General features: G+C 37.2%; 1 protein-coding gene across 2 annotated transcripts in view; it reads right to left on the bottom strand.

Annotated features, from left to right (window-relative positions):
• Positions 1-289: 289 nt before the first annotated feature.
• ZFR (zinc finger RNA binding protein) overlaps positions 290-25,808 on the bottom strand; it is a 46,710-nt gene continuing 21,191 nt past the window's right edge. The window contains exons 6-20 of one of the 2 annotated variants that reach the window (XM_040090937.2): positions 24,545-24,795; positions 22,940-23,131; positions 20,548-20,836; positions 19,634-19,827; positions 18,242-18,361; positions 17,682-17,827; positions 17,154-17,316; positions 15,341-15,546; positions 14,991-15,141; positions 13,398-13,539; positions 8,427-8,524; positions 7,512-7,607; positions 3,555-3,666; positions 3,368-3,465; positions 290-2,673 (exon numbers count right to left, since the gene is read on the bottom strand). In XM_040090937.2, the coding sequence (XP_039946871.1) occupies positions 2,494-2,673; positions 3,368-3,465; positions 3,555-3,666; positions 7,512-7,607; positions 8,427-8,524; positions 13,398-13,539; positions 14,991-15,141; positions 15,341-15,546; positions 17,154-17,316; positions 17,682-17,827; positions 18,242-18,361; positions 19,634-19,827; positions 20,548-20,836; positions 22,940-23,131; positions 24,545-24,795 (2,438 nt within the window). In that variant the 3' untranslated portion in view covers positions 290-2,493. Of the gene's footprint in view, positions 2,674-3,367; positions 3,466-3,554; positions 3,667-7,511; positions 7,608-8,426; positions 8,525-13,397; positions 13,540-14,990; positions 15,142-15,340; positions 15,547-17,153; positions 17,317-17,681; positions 17,828-18,241; positions 18,362-19,633; positions 19,828-20,547; positions 20,837-22,939; positions 23,132-24,544; positions 24,796-25,808 lie in introns of those variants that run through there. The other variant, XR_005704508.2, reaches the window with a different exon arrangement.

Raw genomic sequence — 25,808 nt, 5'->3', positions numbered from 1 at the left:
GGACTACAGTGTTTGTGATTGTGGGATTTAACACATAGCACTGCTGAATAAAAAATGCAAGCAGTGCTTATTACTAAACTGCTAGCATTACCAAAACACAGGGTATTCTTTAGTCTGTTTTGCCTTCCTAAATGCAGTGTAGTATTTAAGCCAAAGCTAGCTCTGTACTTTTGAAAACCTTGTTTTTACATTCGTAGATTTATTTTAAAAAGTCAGAAGTTATCCATTAAAATGGGCAGGAACACCAGAAACAAACTGCAAATTCACCTTTCACCACACAGCACAAAAATCATGGTCACAGCTTCATATTTAATGTGGAATCACTTTAAGTATACAATATTTCAAAAGATCCAGAAACTGGTTAGGAGCTAAAAGCCAGTAGAACAAAAGTACAGAAAATCTAAAATACATCTTTGACCTTTTTAATTCTATAATTTAGGGTCACATTCCTGACTAGACAAGTTTGCCTTATGAGAAAAGAAACTTTGGTATGGAGTTGAAATAGCCACATGAATAGCACCTGTAGCTTTCAAAATAAATAGTAATGGCTAACTAGACACGATGGCAGCAAGATATCCCCTAGAACAAGCATATGCTTGGAGCTATGCATGAAGGCTGAACGAAACAACGAAATGAGTGTAATTTTTTAAAGTAACTGCAAAGCACTTCTGCTTTTTGTATTTCTAATTATTCAGAAAGCTTTCCTACAGTGAGAAAGCTTTGCTTTTATATGATAACCCCTTATAATCACTCCCTTGAAAATTGCACTCTGATGCTAGCAGAATACTATTATTAAGTGTTTTTCTTTTTAAGTCTTTAGATTCCCTCTGTTTCTCTAAAATATTGTATTTTTATTCTATAGGCCCATGCTGGTAAGTAGTAAGTAGATGCTGGGAACAGAAACATCCCCCCTTCTCCAGTAGTCACTTATTAAAAAGGTCAAAGATAAATTCGACCTTGAAATCGAACAAAATTTGGGCTTTTCTTAATAAACTGTATCAGAAATAACAAATTATCTTTGTCACATGTGATACTCTTCAACAGCCATTGATAAAGTAGCTACCGGAATGTTAGTCTATGTTAATCTGTGTTTTATGAGTTTGCAACAAAGCATAATACACATTTAACAGAGTAAGTAAAACTTCAGTTTCCAGTGTGTAATGAATTTTAGTCATTTAATAAATTGTAACTTTTATTTGTGTATTCCACTGTAGTGCTGTGACAACAAATCACACCTGTGTACCAGAGCATACATCAACAGTATGATGTAACTTTACTTACACCACTGCTATTATTTAGATTTTTGAAAGAGACATAAGCATACACTATGGCCACAGCAAATAATTTTCTGGTTTTTTTTCTTTGATAACCTTCACTTTTTAAGTAATACTTCACTTTTAAATTTTGAATTATTGAAAAAAATCACAGAAAGTTTATACAGGAACAGATATAAGGAATAACCTCACAGGCACTGATATGACAAACATTTATTTTAAGGGCTGAGAGGCATTAATACCATATTGACAAAGTTGACTGAAAAGAATGACTAACTTTGTCTAAATGGAAAATGCCCACCTTTGCTTGTTGAGAAAAGAAATTCAGAAAGTTATTTTTTGGCCTTGCTATGTCACAAAGTCAATCACACAGAGACCTATGCATTTAACCTAAGATAATAATTTTAGAAGCCCTTCTATAAAAAAAAAACCCATCATGCAAATCTTTGATCAGTTATGCAGCGGCTTTAAAACTGTTGCAAGACCATACTGTATATATTAGCTTTTATACTGCTAATGCACAACTAACAGCAAACTCAATTAGATTAACACAAATTTTTCTTAATTACACCGTTATATCACACTAAAGAGACAAATGCCACAAGATTGGCAGAAACATTTAATTCTGTGCACTCAAATGGCAGGACAATTATGTGTTGTAACCCCTTCACATTTAGAAAAAAACATGATCCTGCAGTCTCACTTTTACAAAAAAAGAAAAAAACCCCACCCTCTTTAAAATATTAATTGGGAGGGGAACAGTTCTACTACCTAACACAAAGTAACTCATACAACTAGTGTCAAAGGCAAACAAAAATACTTCTAAATAAAAGGTCAAAATACACATAGCAACAGAAGCACAAATGCTGCATTAAATACAGTCAAGATAGGAAGACAATGCACTTGTTAATAAAAAAAGACAAAAACAAAAGAAAATATACCAAAATTAGCAACACGTTTAAAGAAAATGCAGTGAGGAAAAACTATTTTTTTCTATAACAAGTTTCCATTTGCAGTCTTTCCATCCATAATTTGTCTGGTACAGTACATCCAATTAAAATATTCAGAATCTCACAGAAGAGCTAGTTTGTTCTCTTCCAAATCTAATTCAGAAGCTGGTTTTGGATGTTTTAAACAGACATCATTATGAATGAATTAAAAGCAAGGCAACAAATGGACTTTTCATTACCATCAATATTAGCAATGATGACAAACATTTTTAGAAGTTATCATAATCTTTTTTGTCCTTCTTTCCCTCTGCTTCAAACCCATCAACCCCATCACTGTCCCTTCTCCTTTTACGATTATTATGGATGTTGAAGCGCTGATTCATCTGTGGTAACGGATCCATTCCTAGAACTTTGTGTATCTGACGGAATGCAAGGAGTCTCAGCGCAAACTAGAAAAACAGTAAAGAAAAGTTACTTGTGTAACAAGTGTCCATTTTGAGGACTGTGTCAAACAATTAGGGAAGAACGTCAGTGATGTATGACATTACCCTTAGCTCTAATTATCCCATTTTTCTGTCCCCCAATAAAGTCAACACAATAAAACATGTATATCGCATTTGTTGCTTCTGTAAGTGCAGCATCTTAGCTTAATGTACACGTGTTTGGGCTTCTGGGCTTGCACTGGAGCAGCCAAGGCTTGTCACATGTCACGTTACGTGACATGTGATCAGGAATCATTAGCAAAAGGATCAAAGGAAGAGGCAGAGGCAGTAACCTCTTAAACTGCAAGCATGAATGGTCATTACTACCACATGAATCTTACACAGATGCATTTATAGAATTTCCAGTCTAGCAATGTATTGCTGTAGAGTAAGCCTGTTTACAGATCTAAATCTAGATCTATAGATATAGATAAGAATGCTACAAATTGTTCAGGAAAATACATTTATTTCAATGCAATAATGAACACTATGAACATCCTCTCCTGTGATACACGTTCAATGCCTAGCTTAAGACTGGTAAGCTCCAACTACATTCTGAGAACAAAATTCATGTCCAATATAAAGCTCCATTAAGAAAAAAAACAGAATGAAAACAACACCATCCCTCAAATTTAGTTACTTCACACCTACATCCCCTTACCTGTGCACTTGAAGTAATATCCTCTCGTTGCTGATCTGTCATTACAGCAAGTGTATCAAAAGGATCTTTTTCACAAGGGTCAAGAAGGCCAGGACCACCTACAATAATCAGGCTAATTAATAACACATCTTTACCTTATTACAAGCAAGATTATAGATTAGTTAAGTATACATAAAAGGCAACTTGCCTTTAAGGATGATTCCTGAAGATATACACTCAAAAACTCTTCTCAGTGCATCTCCAGGACTCTGTGGTCCGGTAGCGCTGCTAATTGCTTTTTCCACAAGCAACTCCATGGCCTAGACCAACAACAGAAGGATTTGGCCAAATTAGAAGATGGACTAAGACAGAATAAAGCTGATACTGTTCCTCAGTAGAGAATTTTGAATCCTGAATTTTGAAGAACATTATACAATGTAGAACATTTTCAGTTAAAAGTGAAAGAAGCCCCAGTAATTTTATAAAGATAAATAAAAGAACAATGAGTACTGATACTGGCAGCTGGCCCCTGGTCGTCTCTCCCAGGGCTCACTGTTGGGCCCAGTCCTGTTTATTGATGACCTGGATGAGGGAATGAAGAGCACCCTCAGCCAGTCTGCAGGTAACCCAAAGCTGGGTGGGAGTGCTGATCTGCTGGAGGGCAGGAAGGCTCTGCAGGGGGTTCTGGACAGGCTGGATGCATGGGCTGAGGCCAATTTTGTGAGGCTCAGCCAGGCCAAGTGCTGGGTCCCATCCCTGGGTCACAACAACCCCAGGCAGTGCCGCAGGCTGGGACAGAGTGGCTGGAAAGCTGCTGAGTGGGAAAGGACCTGGCGGGGCTGATCAACGGTGGCTGAACATGAGCTGGAGTGTGCCCAGGTGGCCAAGAAGTCCAAGGACATCCTGAATGTATCAGCAATGGTGTGGCCCAGGACCAGAGCAGTGACTGTCCCTCTGTACTGGGCACTGGTGAGGCCACACCTCAAATCCTGGGTTCAGTTTTGGGCCCCTCACAAGAAAGACGCTGAGCTGCTGGAGTGAGTCCAGAGAAGGGCAACAGAGCTGAGGAAGGATCTGGAGCACAAAGTTCTGTTAACTGCTGAGGGAGCTGGGGGTGTTTGTCCTGGAGAAAAGGAGGCTCAGGGGTGACCTTATTGTTCTGTATAACCACCCGAAAGAAGGGTGTACCCAGGTGGGGCTTGGTCTCTTCTGCCACATAACTGGTGAAAGGACAAGAGAAAATGGCCTCAAGTTGCACCAGGCAAGGTTTAGATTAGATATTAAGAAAAAAAATTAACTGAAAGTGTTGTAAAGCATTGGAACAGGGTGCCCAGGGAGTTGATGGAGTTGCTATCCTGGGAAGCGTTCATGAAATATGTGGATATGGCAATTAAGGACATGTTTTAGTGGTGCTGGGTTAACAATTGGACTTTATGATCTTCAAGGTCTTTTCCAACCTGAACAATTCAGTGATTCCATGATGGGCTTCTTCCCATCACAAGTTGTTCAGTAATTTCATAGAAATTTATGCACTAGTAGCCTACATATGCAGACAGACAATTTGTCCAGCCATTTTTGAGAGTATGAAACACTCTGAGACACTTCATTCTGTCAGCCACATGAATACATTATACATTATACCTAATGAAACAGGATGCTATAGAAAAATAGAAATAGCTTTTTCTACAGGAGTACAGAAACTTGTAACATCAAAAAATTAATGTTCTTAAAATGCTTAATATCCTAACTAGTCCTTCAGTTTAGCAAAACTGAAGCTCACAGCAATTTTTCTCCTGGTTATCAACCAACTCAAACTCAGATGTTAAATAAGTGTAAAAAAACTTCTATGATAAATATATTTTCTGAAATGTGTACATTATTTGATGTTAATTAAAATGGTTTAAATCATTATCTGTTTTAAGTACTGGTGGTTTTTTCTGTGAGTATTTCCACTGTCCCCTCTTATTAGACACTATTTTTTTCTAGAAGAACCTATAGAAGTATTTGTAAAAGAAAGGACTAGCTTCTCCTAGATCTGTTTCCCAGAATTAGAGGTTTTACTGCTACCTCTTTGGCAAGTTTAATTCTCAAACAATGGTTCTTGGTAGGTTTTTTGGAGGCACTTGTTTGGGCCTTGTCCTCCTCACCACATCTACAATTGTTCAAATGCTACCTTTTGTTCCTCCTTTCAAGGTGTAAATATTTATTTTGATGCATTGCAAGTAACTGCAGGCAGGCTAATCACTAAGGATGCCCATTCCTTTCTATTTAGCTCCATTTAACTGACAGATTTCAATTCTTGAGCATGTTATTTTCATACTCCCACTGTATCAGTCAGGATTTGACAACAGTAATTTAGATGTTTTCAAGTAGGAAGCAAAGTATATCAGTAAAGAAAAAAAAAACTAGCAGATCTTGGATTTGCATTTATTAAAATCTAGTTCTTTTGGATTCTCATACAGTACACTAAGGTCTGTAACTCAGTCCTAGGAAAATGTGAATTATGTGTCCTGGTGTTTATGTGCACAAAAGGCTGGATTTCAGATTTGAATAAAGTGTAGGAACGTGACAAAATTCTCCTAATTTAGTTTTTACTTTAGGGCACATGAAATGCTACTACTGTGAACATTCCGGCTTCCTATTAACTTCTATTTTTACAACTACCTATGTTTTTTTAAAAAAAACCTCTGTCATCGCTTTCATTTGTAAAAGGTTCCTAGTATAGAGGGTAGGAGAACGTCTGTATACAGAAAATTGTATTACACCAATCCATGAAATTCCATCTGCACTGGCTGAAACCACTACTTTAATTTTGTCATTGCTTTTGTCAGTAAGACTTTTCCTACAGACCAAAAGAATAGCTGAGATCAGTTCAGTGCTGATCCATCTCACTGAGAATGCATCAGGTACTAGGAACAAATCAGGAATCACTCCTGGAGAGAACTGAGATGCAGTAATGTCTGACACACTGCTTCCTATCTCTCTTCCCTTCTGGATGTGCCTTGTAATACATAACGTGAGAATTTAGAAGCCACATTTCCTTTTTCCTCACCCATGGCCCTGCTCTGTGTTGCAATATTGTAAGGATACTTTCTTGAAAGTATGCCAAGGTTCATTATCTGGCAACTCAGTATCATAGTGATATTAAGAGAGCACTTTTTAGCATCTTTTAAGCTGTATTTGTTTAGTGTGCTTTTAAGGAAATGCAGTCCTGAAACTGGCACTAGTTTTTTTCCCTTTAAATTTTTAAAAAAACAGACATTACTACTCCACTTCCTTTATGGAAGCAATAAATATTAGAAGTAATTTAATAAGCCTGTCTGTAAACTTAGTGGAGATGTAAAACATTTCTCATCTAAATGGAGTCAACTGCTCAAAACAATGTTAGTACTCCTCCTGCCAAAACTGAGAAGGAAGCAGCACAGTGCAACTGGATTTGGTCTGCAAAACACTACAGCCATAGCTAGGTTTACTTCTACAGGATACATGTGTCGGGTATTTGTTTCAGACTAACTTTGTCTAACCCACAGATCGTACATCTGTTAATATTTGGAGCATTTGTAAGGTAATCAATGCAAAAGGAATGCTCCAAGAACACTCAACTGAATTAAGAAAGGTGACCTCATACAACCTAGAGATTTAAGTGACACTGACTAAAATACGATGATGACACAACCACAGGCTGTACTGAAGTACAGTGGTATCTCACCTTGTGAAAGGGACATAATAATCATAAGAATTACTGTGATTTTTTCTTTCAAATTCTTTCTGTTATCACAGAACCATCTGGGCACAGCCAATATTACTTTAAATAAGTTTCAGCAAACTCCAGTTCAGAGTAGATGGCTAGAAATTCTTTTATACAGAGCAAAGGAAAAAATGCTAAAACCTAGAATATGAATCTACCCACAAAGAATAGAAAATAACAAGAAAATTTCTTTTGGAAAAAATAATAACTTCCAGCTTCAAATGAAAAATCTGAGAAAACTGTATTTTATGAAAGAATCTGGAGTATTTGTTAGCAAAAAAGCCCCCCAAAATCCCAAACAAAACCCTACATTACATGTTGAAAAAGCCTGAATTTAAAAATTGTATTAACATTTTCCTATGATTTCCTTGTAGTAATGTATTTATTAACAAGACTCGTTATAAAATCATTACCTACCCAGCTTGGAAAATCGGACCAAGTAGGAACCCGCTGACAGAGGTCACGAAGAATACGTATGATAATCACACAGGACTGCAGACCATTAGCTCTAGCCTTGAGAGCAATACAAAATCAAATTAATTAACCCCTGCACCCATAGCAAACAGGACTTGTTGAAAGACTAAAACACCACTGTTCAATGGAAGCTCAGATACAAGATTGAAACAAATCATCCTACAACTTTATTCCGTGAGCTGCCATTTACAGCAGTATTTTATACAGGGTTAGTAATTTAAGGTAGGAGAAGTCAAAGTGCACAGGTTATACAAGAATAACATTTCTTGATCCCCTATACACTTTGACCAATGTTCATTTGAAACAATAAATACAGTATCTTTCTATATTAGCAATAAAAAGGATAAAGTAAAGATCTAAGAAATAAGTATAGAGACTGAAAGGTCAAGGGAATCTGTTTGGTTTCTTTATTGTGCCTTTGCCAGAAGGCAAAGTCACTAAACCAAACAGTTGCTTCTCACCTTTCATTCCCTACACTTAATGCACTTAAAGAAATAGAAAAAAAAAGTCTTAAATCTAAACACAAAGCTTTAAACACATATTCCATTATTTAAAGCAAAGTTACTCTGCAGCCTTATGGAATATATAACAAATATACAACATGATCACCCCAAGCGAGTCAAGCTTTCAACATCGCCTTCTCAATGACTGGAAAAAAAAGTGATGTCAAATGAGCAATAACTGCATAAAGCAGCTCCTCCATACTCAACCTTCTACAGTTAAATTTAGGGACCAGAGAAATATTAAGTATTATTAGCATGAACAACGCTGAGTGTTTTCACACAGTTAAACATTCATATTGTAACTGAACTAATCTCTCATAAGGCTACAAGAAGAAAGTAAAATGATGTTCCGAACCTGGAACCACTTAGCGTGGCGTAGAGCAGCCAGAGCGTCAAGGCATTTTTGCCTGTCCAAGACGTCCGGTGGGTCTTTCACCATACCCGAGGTTACATCTAAAATGGATTGAATTGGCAAAATGCAGTGAGGAATGGGTGTTTGACCAGGTGAGCAAGACACTTCCTTAAATAGCTTCAATGTCACACGTGCCATTTAAAGTTTAAACCCTTGAATGAGAAATGTAAATGTTCAGCAGTAGTTGCTCAATTAGGATTACAGCATCAACCCAGTAGGAAGATCAAGAGCATAATGCATTTAAGCTCTGAAGTTATTTTCAACTGCATTGCTGATGATGCAATGCATAGTATTTCTTTATTTCAGCTAACACTGGAAAAACACATATCCCCTAAAATTAAATACCGAAGGAAGGATGGTTGGACACAGTGCACCAGCACAGAGGACACAAGACAAGAAGGAACACAAAAATCCACTTTAACCAAGTAGAAACATTCAAACTTAGTTTCTTTTAAATTTAATTGTCACATGTTATTTGGGACCTATTCTTGAAAGGAAAACTAAGTATAACAAATCTTAAAAGCACTAAATGTTTAGTAATGATGTTATTTTTATCATGCCTTAAGCTTGGATTTATTTTACTTTAAAAACATGACTAAAGGAATGTGACATGTTTTTCAATATTACAGAGTTCCTTGTTTTCTAGTACCTTCTCTCTTACCCATATAAATAAAATTCCTCAGCCCATAATATATGTATTCCAGCAACACTTAGGATGCAAGGAAGAATCTGATAAGGGACTGCACTACATAAGACTCACCAAGATAGAGAAAAGCAAGGAATAATCTAAAAAACAAAGCAAAATGTCTGGAAGATGGAGAAAACATAGCAGACACTGGCTATTTAAATGTTCAGAAAATAATTTAATTATCAAGCTGACTGCTTTGCTGCCAAAAATGAAGTGGTTTAATCAGTGAAACTGGAACCACTAAGCAGTGTGAAATGGTATCCTTGAGTTACTTGAAAACTATATGGATATAATCAAATCAGTGGTCACTGTTAGAAGTCACTTTTTTTACTCATTCTGAAAATGGCTATAGTGACTAGTCACAACATATGTTGCTAGCATAACTGGTGATAGACCAGGTAAGATGAAACAAAAAACCCTCACTCAATGGCACACACTTCACAGGAGCTGGCTGTTCGGAACAGTACAGTTTACTCCTCCAAGATCTACATTTAAGTTAAGCCAGGGAATAAAATAAAAAAAAAAATGAGACTCATGAAACATGCCTGCAAAGACAAGCTTTCAAGAATGTTGCAGAAATTGTGCTCTGAAACCACAAATGTAAAATAGTAGTAGTCTTCAGTATACAGAGCTAAAAGGCCATGAATTAACATGGTGGTATAGCTTTGCAACACAGTAACTAAATTTAATGTTAAGTATTACATTCAGATTTGAACATTTTAAGAGGATAGTCCCATTGCTCTGCACAAGGATAAAAAGGTGAAGACTTCATACGAGCAAAGTTAAGAAGAACATAGGTAACTTCTCACACAGATATTCCAATTTAGAGACTATATATATATTTAAGTGGAAAACTTAAAATATCTTCATCAACAATGCAATTACAGAGCAAATGAAGACATTTAAAGTGATGTTTCTTTTAAAACAAAACAAAAACAACAAACAAAAAAATCCCCTCAAAACGTCCAAAAGAGGGGTGCCAGCTAAAAGTAAGTGATGGAAGGAGTACAAACAAGATATATGAGAAATGGAGTACATCCTGAGAAAACCCACCACAGGAAACAGTGGCAAAATAAGGTTGAGAAATTAAAAATGCAAATACATGCTTTTGGGCCAATAGCCTAATCAGTCAATTATTTACTTTCTCCCAAAACTAAAAACTTTGAGCACAGTAATTCATTAAATAATTTGAAACTTCTATCACTGAAAACTTTCAACTTGTAAAATAGTTTTACTGACAAGAATTGCAATTTAAATGTACAGGAAGGAATCTTAGTGCTGGAAATGTTGATCTAAAATGGGTTACTAATAGCTGTCATAAGAATACCCTTGGAATTTTAAAAGACTCTGAAAGTCAGAAGTTGCTGAGGCATGTACTACACTGAGAAAACATTGACTGAAAAAATACATCAAGGGAACTCCTGTAATATTTATTATGTGGATTTTTGCATATGTTTCACATTTCAGGATTAACCCCTTAAAGACTGTGTAACTAAAATCAGATGCCTAACATACCACCCTACTAAACTAAGACAAAAACTGAAATAATTTACAAAACACAAGCATGAATTCTGACCCTGTGTAACTTATTACTAGCCTAAACATAAGGGGTTAATCTTCAGTTAGACATGCTGTGTCCACACTACCTCTTCATTAAAGGTTAACAGGTATGTCAATTTAGGTAAGTTTTATTATGTAAAATACATTTTATCCAGTCAACTATTATAAGACTAGTGTGAACACTGCTTCATTCTAGGAGAGAGACAAAGACGAAAAGAAAAAAAACAAAAACAACCAAACACAAAGTAACAGCAGATGCCAGGACTATGCATCCAAACCCCTCCTTTGTAAAGCATGGCAGGTGTGACACTGAGCTTTAGAAAACCTTGGTCAAAAATCCTTCCGATGTCTTGGCAGCAACCCCTAACAGGAATCAAGTCCCTCTGCTAGAAGGCTTTGGACCGGGGCTGTGAGCTAAGGATAAAAAAGACACCCGCGCACACACAGAGGTGTTTGTAAGTATGTACACTTTGTCTGCTGAAGGAAGACTCCACAGCTGGGTTAGATCTCTCCAAATGTATCGGATTCAGTCAACTGTCAAACGCATAATACTGTAAGGAACAGTAGGTATGCGGTTAACAATTTCATTTCATTGGTTTTGTGGGGTTATTTTAGCCTTTTATGTAATAACACATCAAACATAATTCTACTCCATGTGCAAGACTCAAGTTGCATCTTTACTCCAACTGGTTTCTCCGGTAAAGCCTTCCTTAACACCTGAACTAGGCTCCCCAAGCAGGCTAGGGAAAATGAAAACTTTAAACCAATGTAAGACACAGAGCATGAGAAGCTGCAGTAAGAAAAACACAAACACATACTGTTACTCTGCAGCAAATAAGCAGCAGTCTTCGGAATAAGGAACTTCTTTGCTGCAATAATTGGCAATTCAGTCTTCTATTTGCTCCAGTTTTAAATGTGAACTTTTCTGCACATCCATTTTATACTGCTCAGTGTCTTGAAGAGAAATCTAACTTGATTTTGTTTGCCTAGAGGCAGTACTGCATTCAGCAGTGAATAAACCCATAAAGATAATTTAACTCAAGTGTGGGTCAGACAAAAATACAGATTTGTTTCCTTTTGGTGGCATAACTTAGGGGACTGATGGTAGTAATTTGAAATTTGTTTTATTTTTAGTCCACATCATAGAATTTTTGGGCCAGAAACCACTTAGTTAAAATTTAGTACTGTAGCAGGAATCAATACTGCACTTCTGCACAGTACATCAAGAAATAAACATGGTGTTTAAGGTTAATTTCATTAAATGGTTAGTCTAATTTAATAATAAAATTATTCTTTATAAATTTAAATAATATGGAATGTTGGATTCAGCCCAGAGTCATGTTATACTCATATTGTCCAAAACCAAGTAAAATTGGTTGGGTCTGACAGTACACATACAAAGCCTTTATAGCTAAGAATAATATGCACAGCTTAAAACAAAAGCACTATAAGACTCTTTGGAAGTCATCCAAACCACAGAATGCATGTTGAAAATTTTTCTTTCTGATTACGTAGGATGACTTTGTTAACATAGCTTGCTTATAAATGCACTAGTCACAGCTACAGGACACTTAATAATGCAATATAAAAACCTCAAGTGTTTTAGAGGACATGTAGTGATGAGATGAAATATAAAAAAACCTCTGTGGCTTATATAAATACGTATATACACAAGCACATGTATACATACACACATACAATTTCTTTCAACCTGCATATGAGAAGTGTTAAAACAGCATCAGATTTCCTATTTGTAGGTTCACTGTCAAACACCAGAACCTTGTTTGCTATGACCTCTTTCAACTATGAAAATACAGGATTAAAAGGAAACAAAAGTTAATTTTATCTGACCCGTAAATAAAAAGAACCAATGTACTGCAGACATTATCATGCTTGTTGGCTTAAAAGCTTTTTGGAGCTTTGAAAGTGTTACAGAAGAGACCCTAAAGCAACACTGCTGGCACCAGAGAAACTGTGGACTTCAAAAAAAGGTAAATTGATTCCCAAGCTCCACCTTCTGCTTCAGCTCAATGACAAAGCCATTTCTTATTGTACTAGTTGGGTTTGCCAGTTGGATAGAAGAGTGATTGTAATACCAGGAGCCTAAATATACTCAAAAAGCACTCCAGACCAAAAAGCAACCTCAGAGAGCTGGAAAAAATCACATCATCTTTTCAAGTTAGAAGCACTGTTACCGTGAAAAGTACTGTAAAAGTGCATTTTAAGTGGTACTATTCAGAATGTCTAAGTGATGATAATACTGACCCAGTTCAGACCCAAAAGACTTGTGATTTGATTTTCTAAATCCATACAATCTTTCTCTTAAGGCAAGACTGCTCTAGAAAGCCAGTTTGTAGCCACGTGCTATAAAATATTTAGTTTTCCACATAATTTTAAAAGAAGGGGGGAAAAATCAAGCTTGTACCTTTTCCAGAAAGCTGAGGTTGGACATAAAGTTAGAAATTTTAAAAATTAAATAAAAGCATCATATACACATTTATTTTAACCAACTGTTCTCTACAGAGACTGGTTGTTGAAAAACAAAGTTTCGATCAAATGCGTGTGCCAGCATGTTGCCTTCCAGGACCTTAGTGCCATCTTAAGCAGAATAGATAAACATAAAAAAACAGGTAAGAAGTAAGTAACATCTTTAACAACTGCCCAACCTCCATCCCTCATGTTCTCTTCCCGAATGACTGGAGATGTCAGTGTGATTGTAACTTGCATTTTGGGTTCCACACACGAATTTAAAATTATTGCTGCTTCTGGAACTGCACACTTGATATCGTATTTCTCTGGACTTATTACCTAAATATCGAGAAACAGAAATTTCTATTAGCATGTGGCCATTAAAAGTATGAGGAAGAAAGAGGATTCCAACATTTTTTTTTTTTAACAGAAAGACAGAAACACAATATAATTATATGAAACAGGTACCTGTATAGTCATAGAACCACACTACACATTATAGAGATATGTGGACTTGCATATTGTTTCTAAATTATTAATGAAATTACACAACCAAGCAGTTAGAATTAAAAAAAAAAAAACACAGACAAAAAACCCCACCAAAAAACCACAAAAAAAACAACAAGAAAAACAAACCAAAAAAAACTACCCAGAAGGGAAATTAATATAAATTACAAAACAAGAATCTTGATGGTGTTTGAGATGAAGAAAAGCCTGAAAGCCAATTAAAGTGTCAGCAGGGTGTTTCTCATTGGAACATTGAAGCCTTTGAAAAGCAAAGATGCAGGGGTTATTTTTCAAGCTCACAGTTACAAATGGGTATTGCTAGGTACATCCTGTGATTTGGCCTCACAACATACTACGAAAAAAAGGGCAAGATAAGCACCAGGGAAAAAAAGTAAGAGTAACTAATGAAGTGTTTATTTTGAATTGCTTTTTGCAACTTTATTTAATAATTCTATATAGCCCCAAAAGGAACCTGTAGGCACCTTTGTGACCTTCTTCTACATACATGGACAAGAGAACATTTCCACAAAGACAGACCAAGATGTCCATTTGTTAAATTTATTTCTGTTCTGTTACTTCAAACATGAGCAAACTTGAGACTGTTTTCTCATTAATCTGATCCTCCTAAAGCTTCTATCATGATGCTGTCAAGCATTTTACTAGATTGCACTGAAATACTAATGCTGTGACAAGCACTCTACTGTGACAGGCTTTGTTCAGCAGAGAGCAGAGACTTCATACATTCTTGTGGAAACACTACAAAGGGTTTATATTTCACTGAATGGTCTAAAACTGCATGTTTACTTTATTAAAAGTCTGAATTATAAAAAACCCACACTAGACTTAGCTGGCTAATTGTGAATTAGAAAACACTGACATACAAATAGGAAACAAGGTATAAGTGCAGAAGACTGGTATTAATGGCGAACTTTCACCCTGAGGCAGCAGGCATGCTGTAAAATGTAACATGCTGTAATTACTGCTACTGATAACTGATTAATGGTCTTTCTTGGGCTTATTTCTGTTTCCCAAATAAATGGAATCTATTAAACAGTGATTGATACTAAAGTGCTAGAGCACACATTTGTATGGACACAATATAGAGGAAGGAGAGCACACAGCAATCTCTGAATTCAGATGAAGACACTCAGAAAATCGAAAGAAACAGAACCTGAGCTATGTCAAGTAGAAGTACAGTGAGTCCTGCAGACATTTAACCTGAGGACAGGTTTTCACAGTACGTTTACAAAAATTCAAATCCAAAAAATCTAAATTCTACTTACTGCAAGTTGCTTAGGGAGACTTTCAGCAATACGACTGAGTAAGGTCTTGGAGGGCTTCTCAGCACACAACAAAACAAGATTGACGTTTCGGTCTCCACGAAGCAGCAAACCTTTAGCCAAAACGCCCACCCGTAAAACGCCTTTCAAAGCTCTGTGAATTATAGTTAAAAGTCGCATTTAAAATAATAATGTAAAAATCAGAAAAATAATCTTGAAGATAGAGAAGTGAAATAAAATAGTATTCCACATCTTTCTGTGACTTCAAAATGATGTATAAAAGCCCAAAGAGATGAGATCCTGGAAACACTGATAACAGGATTAGGAAAAACAATAAAAACCAAAAAAGATACCTGTCTTTGCTGCCATCCTTTTTGTCATCTCCCTCCTTGTTCTTGCTTTTTTCATGATCAGTCATGCTGTCAGAAACCAGCTTCAAAGCACGCTCAGTAATAGAAACAATTTTTTGCACCGCCTGAAGTTCCTCCTCAGTTGGATATATAGCAGCATGCTTGGTCATCACATAGCGGTCATCAGAGGAGTCAGGGCGGCGCAGCGGCTGAACAGGCAAAAAAGTGTATTTCTGAAACTTGAGTGCACTTCCAAGTTCACAAATGAGACAAAATGACCAAAACCCAAACAACATGGCTAAGGAACAGAGTATTCAAACCTCACATCACTGAAATGTAACAAAACATGAAATCTCTTCAACAGTCTACCTTGCCACAATCAATCACGTCTGAAAAGATATGAAATGTATCAAAATTAAACTACGGCCAAATCCCAAGATCAGAGGTACTTTTTCAACATTAATATCTCTTGCCTTTCTGTCAACTGTGAAGTACTTGGATACTGCTGCAAAATAAAGTATCCATTATTACTTTTGTACAATCACAGGATTGTACAGAATGATCTCAGAAGGTCATCTAGGTCTAATCTCCTGTGAAAAACATGGTCAACTTTAAGACCACATCATGTTGCTCAGGGCTTTAGGCTGTTGGTTTTTGAAAACCTTCAAAGATGGTGGCTGCACAACATGTGTAGGAAAAAAGATGATTTCCTCTATTCAGTCTAAACCTCTTTTGCCTTGGCTTAAGTTGGATGCATCTCACCCTCTCATGACTGTAAAAAGCATGGCTCCATATCCTTTATAAAGCACAGCTATTAAAAGGCTATTATGTCCCATTGAAGCTCTCTCTTCCCCAGGCTGAACAATCCCAGATGCCGCAGTCTCCCTCACAGGGCGAGTGTTCCGGACCCCTGACTATCCTGATAGCTCCACACTGAGCTTATTATGGTTTATATATCTTCTACTGGAAATTCCAGAATGAAATGTAGTATTGAGTTAGGATCTAATGACAGCTGATCACTTCCCTTCATCTACTGACTGTGTTCCTGTTACTAAAGCCCAGGTTGCTGCTGGCCCTGCTGCCAGGGCACACTGCTGACTCATGCCCAGACTGCTGTTTGCCAGGACTCCCAGACCCCTTTCAGCAGATCTGCTACCCAGACTCTATCAATGCACGGGGTTCTTCCTTTCTGAGTGCAGCATTAGGCATTCGTACTTGCAAAATTCTGTAATGTTTCATTCCTATAGCCTGCCTAGGTGCCTCTGGATGGTGGCCTTGCCCTCAAAGGTATCAGCTATTCTCTCCACCCCAAAATTATTCAGATTCATACCAGTTGCAAACCTCAGCAGTATGCACTCACTGCATCACCCTTCAGATCACTGATAAGGTGCTTATCAATCTAATGCCAGGATCAACCCATGTAGTGCTGCACTCCACACTGCTAGAATTTGATGCACCACTAAGCATTATTCTCCAAGACTGATGATCCAGCCACTTTTTATCCATACATTTGCCCATAATTAGGTAAATAATGATGTATAATGCAATCAAAGAAAATAAAAAGTAGAAAAATCCAGTATTACTTGTATTTCATAAGAAGCAATATTTAAAGCATCTTCTTGTCATTTCACTGGACTTATTTTGAAAGACTAGTCCACCTACACCATTTCATTAGCATATAATTTCTTCTTCTCTTTTCCAAATCCTTTATTAAGAAACACTGGAGACAAGCGAAGTAGCACTGAATAATTTATAATTCTTAACTGTGCCTCCTGGTAAGAATGGTTTAATCTTTTTCTCAAGTTATGAAACTCACAGCTGGTCCTTGGGGTTGAGGAGGCATGCCAGGTCTAACTCCCAGCAGACCTAGAGGTCCTGGAGGGCCATGAGGATATCCTCCATCTGGTACTCTGCGACGGTCATCCCAGTGATGTTGCTCTTCCTCCATTCTCCTCCAGTACATGTCCTCTTCATATCGCCTGAAGTGCATCAATCAAAGCATTCTCTTTATACAACAGTTAATACTTGACACTGCTCTAGAGAGATTCTTCTCTGTCTTCAACAACTTTAAGTAGTCATAAGAAAATACCAATGAACAGATGGTAACTAATATGAATTATTGTTATAAAAATAGGTCTGCATTTATTGCAAAGTAATTCTACGAACTATGCATTTCTCAGAAGGATTGAACAGTAGCAAACAAAAATCCCAGTGAGAGAATGACAATTTAAAACAAGACAGTACAGGGTTCCCTGAAGTATTTAAAATAAATAACTATGGAGTTTCATTTCAGACAATCTGACAGCAGTTTTGTCACATTCATTCATGAAACATAATGCATTACCTCATTTCCATCCTCCAGCGTTCCTCTTCTTCTCGCCTTCTCCAGTATTCTTCTTTCTGCATCTGTTTCCTCATCTTCTCTTCTTGAATTTTTCTTGCTCGAATACTGGGCTTTACTTCTACTTGTAAGTCTGGGTTTACTTTTTTCTAGATCAGAAAAGTATTGAATTAAATGTTGCTTTCCTGTTCTCACCTCAAGGTTATGGAGTTGTGACATATTTAACATATACTGCTCATCTACAATAAAATCAAAGAACCAAAACACAGAGGAATACTATTTCATACTCTTTAAACTTCCTGGTAAGCAACATAAAGAACCTATTGTTGCTTGCATCAGTTGTACTACAAGCAACATTCAAAACAATTTTAAAAAGCCTCAACCAAAATACAGTTTCAGAGTTTGCATTATTCTTTAAAGACTATACTACCTATGAAATGTATTTTTCTTTTTTTATATGCAGTTTACTCAGAATGCCTATTTTGACTAATCTTTAAACCTAAGAACAGGTGACCAGACCAGTCAGCTGATCGATTTTAAGAAAGAAGCATTAGCATTTTTACCTTGTACTGCAGTCTGTGCCGCCGCCCTTTCAAATGCATCTCCTTGGCATTAGGATCATTAAAACTGCATTCACAGAGTTTACAGTGAAAGCGGATCACCTTTCCTTCATCATTCCTTACCTGCAAAATAAAGTTGTAACACATTTGGTGTTTTTTTTATAAAGCTGATACAAAATCTAATTATCCATCAATCTAATTATCCAGTGATACTGGATAATGTCTATGTGTCCCAAAACATGTTAAGAAGTTCACACAATGACTGAAAGAAGGCAAAGTAGAAAAGTAGAACCTTCAATTCTGACACCATTGTGCTTGGGTAATCCTTCCATTCCAAAGACTGTGCAACTGTAAATTCAAACCTGAACATAGTGAGCTAATAATCACAAATTTGTGTATCACGCAAAATTTACATCAGACTTGATCCATCTATCTCATACATGAAGCAAAAAAGAAACATGCACAACACAGAAATGTAAACATATGCACAAGCCTTTGCAGGTTCAATGCCTTGTCATTCTTCTCTTCAAGCAGAACCCAGGGATTTACAGATAGTCAACCTCATCTTGATCTCTGGGATGGCAATGGAGCAGCTAATCCTGGAAACTATTTCCAGGTACAGTGGAGGCAAGAAAACCATCAGGACAAGTCAAGACTGTCCACGTGGACCTCAGTAAAACCTTGGACACAGTCTCACCACAGTATCCTCCTACACAAGCTGTTAATGCGTAGGCTGGAGAAGCATGAAGTGAGGTGGACTGAAAGCTGTCTGAACAGCACAGCCAAGGGTGGTGATCAGCAGACTGAAGCCCAGTTGGAGGCCAGGAGCCAGCAGTGCTCCCCCAGGATCAATACAGTCCTGTAACACCTTCAGTAATGCTCTGGATGATGGGCAGAATGTACCCTCAGCTAGTCTGCTGATAACCCAAAACTAAGAGGAGTGGCTGATATGTCAAAGGGTTGCACTGACACCCAGAGGGACCTCAACTGTCTCAGTTACGGAAAAGGAGGCTGAGGGGTATCATATCAGTGAATATAAATACCTGGAGGAAAGGTGCAAAGAGGACAGAGACAGATTTGTTTTTTCAATGGTGCCCAGTGCCAGGACCAGAGACCATTAGCACCAACTGAAAAACAGGTGAACATCAGAACACTCTGTTTTTATTGTGACCGACTGGGCTTTCACACAACTGCTCAGGGAACTTATGGAATCTCCATTCTTTGACATTCTCAAAAACCATCTGGACATGGTCCTGGGTGACTGGCTGTAGATGGTCCTTCTTAAGCAAGGTGACTGTACCAGATGACCTAAAGAGGTCCCTGTAAACCTCAACCACTCTATGATTATGTTTCACTAAAACAGTTGAAAAATAATACACATTTTCCTATTAATACCTCCTCCACATAGTCATGGCCCACTGGCTGGACATCACTTTGCAAGGCAGCAAGAGTTGTGGGAGTCACTGGTTCAGCTGCTGTGTCAGGTTTTACTTCCTGTGTTTGTACTGTAGCAGCAGGAGGTGTTTTAACATTTTCAGCTGATTTCATTTCTTCCATTTTACTTCCTGTTGTCTGAAGCTTATTGCCACCTAGAAATAAAAAAAAGTTAAATTATTACCCTTCATAAAATGAGAAACTGAAGATTTTATTTGAAAACATCTATGATCTGGGCAAAAATTATATGTCTTAAAATCTATCAGATTTTAAAATCAACCAAAACTTAAATATATTTTCAATACAATTTAATATTTTAACGTTCAGGTTACCTAAACATTGAAGTTGTGTATTCCAAAACCTTATAATGTTTGTACTAGTATATATGCCCCTAGGGTTTCAACTGTATAGTCTCTTCTTGAAGAGCATGATAGCTTATTGTGGAACAGCTGCTTCCCACCTCTGTTATGTTCAGTTCAAAGTTTCCATGGTTAGTTTTTCACTGTAAAAAGGATGTTTCAGCTGTCCATCACAAACTGCCAATCTACTGCAGGTGCATTAACAGCCCAGGCTGTGAACTGAAATTAGGACTATAAACTGGTATACTCCAGCAGCTACGACAAAAGAAACCAAAGGTGGGAGCACTCTTATGAAGATGGGAAAAGTATTCAAGAGGGGCCAGGTGACAGAAAACACCAACAATTTTGAAGGAAAACTTTTTACAGACATTTTCACCTATCAGTAATTCCCTTAAACACAGCAGAGTAACTAATGGATAGAGTTACCCAAACACATTTGTGTCTGCTGCACTAATTCTTAAGAAATATTCACAGAATAGGTTAGGTTTCAAAATAAAGACTGACTTCTATACTTGCCAACAAAGTTTATTTTCGGTGTAGATATTTTCTTTACAGCTATATTAGCAGCAGTTGAAGATGTTTTGTTGTTGGATGCATTGTTAAGTGGTGTGTTTGCTGTGGGAGTAAGAATTTTCACTGCAGACGATGCAACAGAGGAGTTCACTGTACTGCTGCTAGTTGCTATATTTGAAGCAGAGGCAGTTGGTTTGGAAGCAGATGTGGATGTTGAGGAAGTAGCTTGGGTAACCACATTTGGTTCAGTCGAAGGAATGGGTTTACCAAGTTTTGTATGCAATTTTACCACCTGTAAGTAGGAAGAGAAATTCATAACATGATCTCCCTGCAAAAGCTATAAAAATAATGTATCATAAGGAAAAAATATCAGTATTAAAAAAAAAATCAATATAAATAAAAAGTAGCTATTGGTTTTTTTACTAGAAGTGGTCTTGGGAAAGAAAAAGGTGGACATGTAAAAGCTGTCATCTTTCCTTGTCATCTGTAACAAGGAAACAGGTACTTGCTCTTTCACCCTGCTTACTTGAATTAGAAATTCAGGCATTTACTCTCACAGCTGTTTAGATAAGAACAGAATCACAGTAAGCTTGTAACTCAGGACAGTTAAAGAAGACATTTTGCTCCTAGTGTTTCAATGTGTCTGTTTTGTTGCCTGGTAACTTTTTAGACTCCCTGGAAAGAGCAGCACATTGAACTGCTTTGGTTCCAAACAATATCTGCAACTAAGAGCAGTTTAATTCAAGTTCAGCAACACTGTCTTTTGGTTGCTACATTTGAAGAGTCTTTATATTGAACGACTTTTTAGGTTATTTAGCTAAGTTGAAGAGATTCCTTAGACAAAGATTTTCCTTTTTATTTTTTTCCCCCCAAATGTACAGAAATAATTAAGGAGGATTCAAGAGGTGTTTCAGAACTCTTTAGTATGTCATAGAAAGTAAAGAGGTACATGCTTATCGTTGGAAGTAATAAGCAGAGGCCTTTCCACAACATGTCTGTCATGGAATAACATACTTTTTGGTGATGGCTGCCCACCTCCTGAAAAAGCAATGCAGGTAATCCACAGGAATAAAACATGCGAGATCAAAACTAAAGACTGAGTTTTGAAAGCAGGATTAAAAAAAATATGTATCTGTGAGACATGCCTTAAATATGAACATGTAAATGATCACGATACGCACACAACTGTCCAAATTAATTTCTTAGGCTTTTGTTCTGATTTTTTCATGTTCCCTATCAGAATACAGACTTATTAATATCACACAATAATATAAATTTAAGCTCAAGTAACTCTTCAAAATTACTTTTTTCCAGTAGAATACACACAGTTCTTTAGTTACCACAGCAATAGAGTCCTTTAAGATACTATTTTCACACTGTTAAGAACCTAAACCCAGCAATGGTTTGCAGCTATCACAAAGAGAAAACTACATCCAAATATAAAAAGATAATAAATACTATCCTCCATATACCTATGGAGTTATTAAGCACAACCCAAGAATTTAATGGCTCAGTTTATGAAATAAGAACACTAGACAAGTCTCTATATATTTTAATTTTTGGAGGAAGATTATTTTAAACATGCTCTCAGATTTATTTTAGTAGGAACAATGTTACTGATGCCTGTGTCCTGAGATGCAAAGAGCTATAAAAGCAGAGTATTAATACTGTATTTGTTAGTGACATTAATCTTTCCAGAGTTATGAGGAAAATCTAATTTCTAAACACATATTCTATCTATCATTGCACCTACTGTTGTATGGCCAAATTTAAAACATGGGTCACAGCATTTCACAGTGCAGCCCACAGTTTTTATTCCCTAATGCCCACAAGAGAGCACTCAAACAATAAGAAAAACACGTGTAGCAGAAGTCTTCTAAACATACTCATTATAAAGTCTACTACAGGACATTGTTTCCTGCTTCCACAGGACAGTTTTCTTGGCAACAACGATCGAAAGATGATGCCTAACACTGCTCTTCTTTGCACTAGCTCAGCTAACGGTATTTCAAAGTGCACTGAAAGATTTACTGTCCCAGCCAGACAAGTAAGATGAATCTCAAGAAAAGCCTTGAGAAAAGTTAGGGGGCACATGTCCTCAACGGTACCTTTCCCTCATCTCACTCCACACCTTCTTCCTATGATTTGCATGATATCCCAATACATTCTCTTTTCATTGATGCCATGGCATTATTTCCCCCCATTTCTTACAACAATGCCCTTCTAATAGTGAGCCTAAACACAAATTTGAAACAAAAAGAAGAATTAAATCTTTAAATAAAATTATTTAAATTATATTGTTTCTGCATATATTCTCCCTCCCTAAAATGAGAAAAAATCATAGGGAGAAATGTGTTTACTGACTTGTATGGCAAGAACAAGAGAAAACTCTTACTTTCTGATGCTTGGCTCCACGGATATGGGCAGCATAAGCATCTGCTCCAGTACAAGACACATCACAAAGCTCACAGCGCAACTGATTCTGAGTTCCACGAGCAGAAGTACTGTTGTTGGTGGTGTTCTGAGAAGCTTTCAACGCTGCTTCTTTCTTTTTGTGTTTCTGGCCTTCTAAGTGTTCTTTGTAAGTCTATTTAAATAAAGACAACACACACAGTAAGCTGTCTTTGTACTACTGTACAATGGAATACATGTAATACAGAACACATAGCAGAAAACACACACTTTACCTAAGAAGTACCTCCTACACTGAACACTTCTACGGTATGGCACAGTCTAAGGCATTAACAAGCCACTTCTAAGACCAAAAATGTTCTTCTCAAGCATCAGGATCCCACACTTAGGTAAAACAATACAGGTTTTTCTCCTCTAACTTCTCAACTTCCCCATCAAGTAGTGGTCAACAGATACTGAAAACTTGATAGGAGCAGAAAACTGCCATTTCCTGCACTGCATTCAATTATTCTTGATTTTCAGCTTCCCTCAAACTCTAAGGGGATCCAGATAAGCAGAAAATCAATTTAAAAGAAGGTAGTGCGCAAATAAAGCTGTACTGAAAAAGAAATACAGAAGTTGATATTAGTTCCTATATTAACATTGGTGACCTAGAGCAGACAGTAGGAAATAGTGAGAAGTTTACCTAAAGTAAAAGAACTGTTTAGCTAGTCTCTCACACAAACACTCTGCATGACTTTGTATCTACTTTCTAGGCACTTGTACCCACTCAGACACTAAACTGGGAAGTTGGAATACAATTGAAGAATAAATTTTCAGGTTTCCCATTCACAAAAAATTTGTGTAATTCCACAGCTTTCGAAACAGTATTTTCTAAGAAGTTTCCTACGCTAAAGAAGCAAATCACATTCGAAGTTTCAATTATTCTGAAGTCAGGTGAAGTTCCTCCGTAGAAGCTCAGGGGGTGTATCTTTATGTCTTCCAATAGCAACTCTTTCTAATAGTACACATTTTTATTTCATTATTCCTTTAGTAGAAGTATAGAATCAGGTCTAAAAATTAACAAATACTCTTGATTAGAGGGATGGAACACCCCTCCTATGAGGAAAGGCTAAGACAATTTGTTTTGTTCAGCCTGGAAAAGAAAAGGCTTTGGGGTGATTTAACTGGGACCCTCCAGTACCTAAATGGAGTTTATAAGAAAGATGTAGAGAGACATTTTACAAAAGCCTAGAGTGGCAGGGTAAGGGGGAATGGCTTCAAACTGAGACAGTAGGTTTAGATATTAAGAAATTCTTTACTGTAAGGGCTGTGAGGCACTGGCACAGGTTGTCCAGAGAAGCCGTGGGTGCCCCATCCCTGGAAGCGCTCAAAGCCAGGCTGGATGAGGCTCTGAGCAAACTGGTCTAGTGGAAGGTGTCCCCACCTACAGCACAGAGCTTGGAACTAGATGATCTTCAAGTTCCTTTCCCACCCAGGCCATTCAACAACTCTATGACTCTTAAGAGGGTCAGTTTTTTTAGCTGAAGAAATTATGAATAAAGTATAGCAGAATGAAGTACAATAGAATAATATATAATACAGATACCTGTGGTCCAGCACAGCTGATCTTGCAAACGTCACAGTAGTGGATCTGGGGTGGTTTGGGAGGCTGTTTTGGTTTCAGTTGCTTATTTTGGAATGGTGCCTTTTTAGTAAAGGTGGTCCCTGTCCAAGCAGCTGTCGCAGCAGCAGCAGCAGCAGCTGCTGCTGCCTGTTTCTGTTGCTGCTGCTGCTGCTGTTGGTAATAGGATGATGCAGCTGAATACACTGCAGCTTCATAGCCAGAATAGGAGGTACCTGAAAAATTAAAATAAAAACAAATCTTACATCACCATATATAGTGTATCAATTACATAATACACTAATTCAAACTGTGTTGCATAACAGTTGAGGGGCAAGACAAGATATAAGTAATTCACTGAGATCTTGTCAGGCAGTCTTGAATTTGGTTTCATGTTTAACAGCAGACAAATATACAGCCACCAATTGTGTTGGAATATATTAAACTCTAGGCACATCTTTGCAGACACTCAGTTATGTCAGCTATATCAAAGCATCCCTAGACAACATATGAAATTTCTTGGTACATCTGGTAAGACTTGGTCTGATGGAACAAGAATTTTAGTGAAAGATTTAACACAGGCCACATGAAGCAAGCCATCTTCTAGAACCAGATTTACTGTTCACATTTCCAAATGGCAAGGATTAATACGGAGAGGAAGGGGGAAAAAATTAAGATAAAAGATGGAATATCTAGTGCTATTACATCCTACTTCAGTGATTTAAGTTGTTTGGGTACAGAGAAGATGCTTCGCTCACTAAAACCTGGCTACACAGTCCTTGATTTCCAGCTGAATAAATCCAGGCTCTGTCTCAAGGAAGTATTAAAATCCCTTTTTAAGCAGGAAACAAAAGAAAACAGAGAACAGGGTATCTGTAACATGCCAGTTAATTACTATCTATGGCTATGAAGTTACCATATTTTCATCTTTAACTATGTTTTGGATTCCTAATGGTTGAATAAAAGTCTTTTCAGCACACATTTCTCATTCCATTTTGGGTCAGGACAACCCAAACTTAGAAGATTTATACTGAAATGTTCCTCCCTGTCCCTGTAACTGATGCAACCTTCCCATTTCCTGGGAGCAACATCTGTGCGGATGCATTCCCTTACGTTTTATATTCCATTTTCTCCCTTTCACCTTACAATAAGTCACTGTTCAGATAGCAATGCCAGCATGTTGTATATTCTCACATGTAACCAAACAGGCACATAAGACATCAAACCTCTTTTAAAGATACAACAAAAC

This window comes from Hirundo rustica, chromosome Z, assembly GCF_015227805.2.
Source record: "Hirundo rustica isolate bHirRus1 chromosome Z, bHirRus1.pri.v3, whole genome shotgun sequence".
NCBI classification, from domain to species: Eukaryota; Metazoa; Chordata; class Aves; order Passeriformes; family Hirundinidae; genus Hirundo; species Hirundo rustica.
This window is presented reverse-complemented; position numbering and strand designations above follow the sequence as displayed.